Consider the following 3055-nt stretch of genomic DNA (forward strand, 5'->3'; position numbering starts at 1 on the left):
TCTACTTACTTTTACGTTTCGAACACCAAATCGGCCACCTCCTGATCTTCGATCCAAGCCAAGGTAATAAATCATATCCAGCCAGTCCAGCTGAAAATGTGTCTAAGATAGCATAATGATTATGTTTCTACGCACTGACAATATTTCTTTTCTTTCGCACGATATCTTTATGTTATTGAGTTATAGTCCTAGGGTAATATATATACACTTATATGCTCATAAATTTTTCTTTTAATAAAAAATTATATTTATACTTAAGAGTGAGATCAATGCGGATAAGCAAAGTCACACAATAGAGTTTGTCATAATAATTTAGTATCAAATTTGTTAATCACGTGAGTCAAATTTAAAATTTCTTACTTACAAAACTTCAATATTAAGTGACAAATTCATAAGTAAGTAAGATGATATGTATAATTTGTACAAGCAAATTTTAAAGAAATGTAAAAGGCTAGGCTAGCAACAAAATTCATAATTTTGTTTATTTGATTTAGTATTTTACATTACATTTGTTTGCCGGATAGATTCGACTACGACATATTCTGGTAGGTCAAAAACCAAGAAACGTCTTTTAACCGCAATCATCACACATCATGACATTCAAACCATAATCAGTAATTAAATAAGATGATATATAATTTGTAAAATAAATGTAAAAAGACAGGCTAGCAACAAAATTCATAACTTTGTTTATTTGATTTAGTAGTTTGCATTACATTTTTTTTCCGGATATACGACTACGACGACATATTCTGGTAGGCCAAAAAGCAAGAAAAGTCTTTTAACCTGCAGCCATCACACATCATGACATTCAAACCATAAACTGTAACTAAATAAATGACTTATGACATGGTCTACGCAGGTGCATGCCTATATAAACGGAAGACAATGGTACAAGTGGAGACCAAGATACCTTTTAATTCCATAGACTTCTCTCTAATTTCTTGAAGAGATTATTTGAAAGCTTAAATTCTTGATCGACGTACGCTAATTAGTGATGACGCCAATGATAGTTCCTGAGGTAACACTGAGCTCCTGTGACACGACGATGCCAGTGATCGGCATGGGGACTTCATCGTACCCTAAAGTTGACCCTGAAACAGCCAAGGCTGCAATTCTTGAAGCCATCAGAGCGGGCTACCGCCACTTCGACACTGCCTTTGCATACGGGTCAGAGCAAGATCTGGGGGAAGCCATAGCTGAAGCACTGCGTCTTGGACTCGTCAAGTCCAGGAGCGAGCTCTTCATCACCACCAAGCTTTTTGCCAGCTTTGCTGAAAGAGAGCTTGTAGTGCCTGCCATCAACAATAGTTTAAGGTTGGAATGATAGTATGACAAAGTTACAGTTTAATCAATCAATTCATATTTCATATTATTAAGGACTCGTTTGATAACATTTCATGTTTCAAATTCCAATTTTAAAAACTCACAAAATAGCTTTCAATTTTTAGTTATAAATTTTCTGATAAAATAAAAACTGAAAAACCACATATTTATGAAATAGCTCCCAATGAAAGTTGAAACCCTAGCTCATTAACTTTTGTTTGCTGTTAGTTAACACTATAAATCATGAATTAATTATGTAGGAATCTGCAATTGGAGTATGTGGATATGTACCTAATACATTGGCCCTTCAAATTTGGGAAAGTGGTGAGCTCTATGCCAGTGGAAAAGGGGGTGCTGCTACCCTTAGACATCAAATCAGTTTGGGAAGGCATGGAAGAATGCAAGAGATTGGGCCTTGCGAGGGGCATTGGCGTGAGTAACTTCACTTCCGAGATGCTTGAGGACCTCCTTTCCATCGCCAAAATCCCTCCCGCCCTCAACCAAGTACATATACATTCCTACTTTATGATCAGTTATCTTTTTATATATACATGCATGTATAAGGCTATATATTTTATTTGTTAATTCATTTGTATGTTAAACTATACAGTTGGAGATGAACCCACTTTGGCAGCTGAAGAAACTGAGGGAGTTCTGTAAGGCAAAGGGCATTCATGTGACGGCCTACTCTCCGTTAGGTTCTTCCGGGACTAAATTTGGAGGCAACAAAGTCTTAGGCTCGAAAGTCCTCCAAGACATTGCCGAATCCAAAGGAAAAACAACTGCTCAGGTAGCTAGTTAATATGTCTTGAAGACGAAGTTAAATTCCCTTATAATGAATAGTTCCACGGTACACATGTAACTGAATTAGAAAATGATATTGTTTTAAATTAGTAGTGGACCGCTGAACCGTCTCTGAAATTTTAACAATTAGCACAACTACTTTTGTTTAATTTGCCACCTAATATAAATTTTCTTCTTTCTTTTTATTGATCTGCAGATAGCGTTGAGATGGGTGTACCAGCAAGGGGTGAGCTTGGTAACAAAGAGCGTCAACAAGGAAAGAATGAATCAGAACATTGACATCTTCGGTTGGTCCTTGACTGAGGAGGAATTAGACGAGATTAGTCGTCTTCCTCAACACAAAACAATCACCTTCGCCTCAATTATGGGACCGCATGATGTTGTGCTCCAGATCGATGCTGGATTATGATCAATCCATCATTTCGGACCTTCACTTCATCCTAGCTAGGATCCCCCGTACTCTTTTATCTTTTATTCTTAATTATACTGTATTCTTTTTCTCTTTCTTTTGCTGTTCAACATTCCATAAGTTTCCGCAAAGTTCCACAGTTGTTTGCAACTTTCGGCATATATATGTGCGTGTGTCAGTGTGTGTACTAGTGAAAGTTCCATAAGGTATTCAATTACTTTTCGAAAAAAACTTAGCTACTTAAAAATGAATAGAAATTCATACTCAAAAAAATTTAAAATTGTTCATTATCAATTTATACAACTTCGCGTTTATAATCAGAACCGTTCATATTATAAATCATTCTATAAAAATTGTCTATGCAAAAAATTAATTAAAACTAAGGTTGTTTAGTCTTTAAACTGTTTAAAAATAAATGTATGGTATTAGTAAAAGCATTACGAACCGTCTATGTGTTTTCTATAATAGATTAACTAAACGACTTTAGTTTTAATTTATTTTTTGCAGATATAATTT

The 3055-nt window shown here is 35.2% G+C and overlaps 1 protein-coding gene across 1 annotated transcript; it reads left to right on the forward strand.

The window, feature by feature from the left end:
• The first annotated feature begins 997 nt into the window (after window positions 1–997).
• LOC103943126 (D-galacturonate reductase) lies at window positions 998–2702 on the forward strand. The gene is made up of 4 exons (XM_009353335.3): window positions 998–1317; window positions 1587–1830; window positions 1937–2116; window positions 2327–2702. The coding sequence occupies exons 1-4, from the start codon at window positions 998–1000 to the stop codon at window positions 2537–2539; spliced, it is 957 nt and encodes a 318-aa protein (XP_009351610.2). The 3' UTR covers window positions 2540–2702.
• The last annotated feature ends 353 nt before the right edge of the window (window positions 2703–3055 follow it).

The sequence above is a fragment of a genome, unplaced genomic scaffold, assembly GCF_019419815.1.
Source record: "Pyrus x bretschneideri cultivar Hongxiangsu unplaced genomic scaffold, Pyrus_bretschneideri_v1 Contig22, whole genome shotgun sequence".
Lineage (NCBI taxonomy): Eukaryota > Viridiplantae > Streptophyta > Magnoliopsida > Rosales > Rosaceae > Pyrus > Pyrus x bretschneideri.

Excerpts from the sequence above, each read along its gene's own strand:
- LOC103943126 (XM_009353335.3), top strand. The coding sequence starts at position 998 with ATGACGCCAATGATAGTTCCTGAGGTAACACTGAGCTCCTGTGACACG. Across the intron at positions 1,318-1,586 it reads GCCATCAACAATAGTTTAAG|GAATCTGCAATTGGAGTATG; the intron begins GTTGGAATGATA and ends TTAATTATGTAG. Across the intron at positions 1,831-1,936 it reads TCCCTCCCGCCCTCAACCAA|TTGGAGATGAACCCACTTTG; the intron begins GTACATATACAT and ends TAAACTATACAG.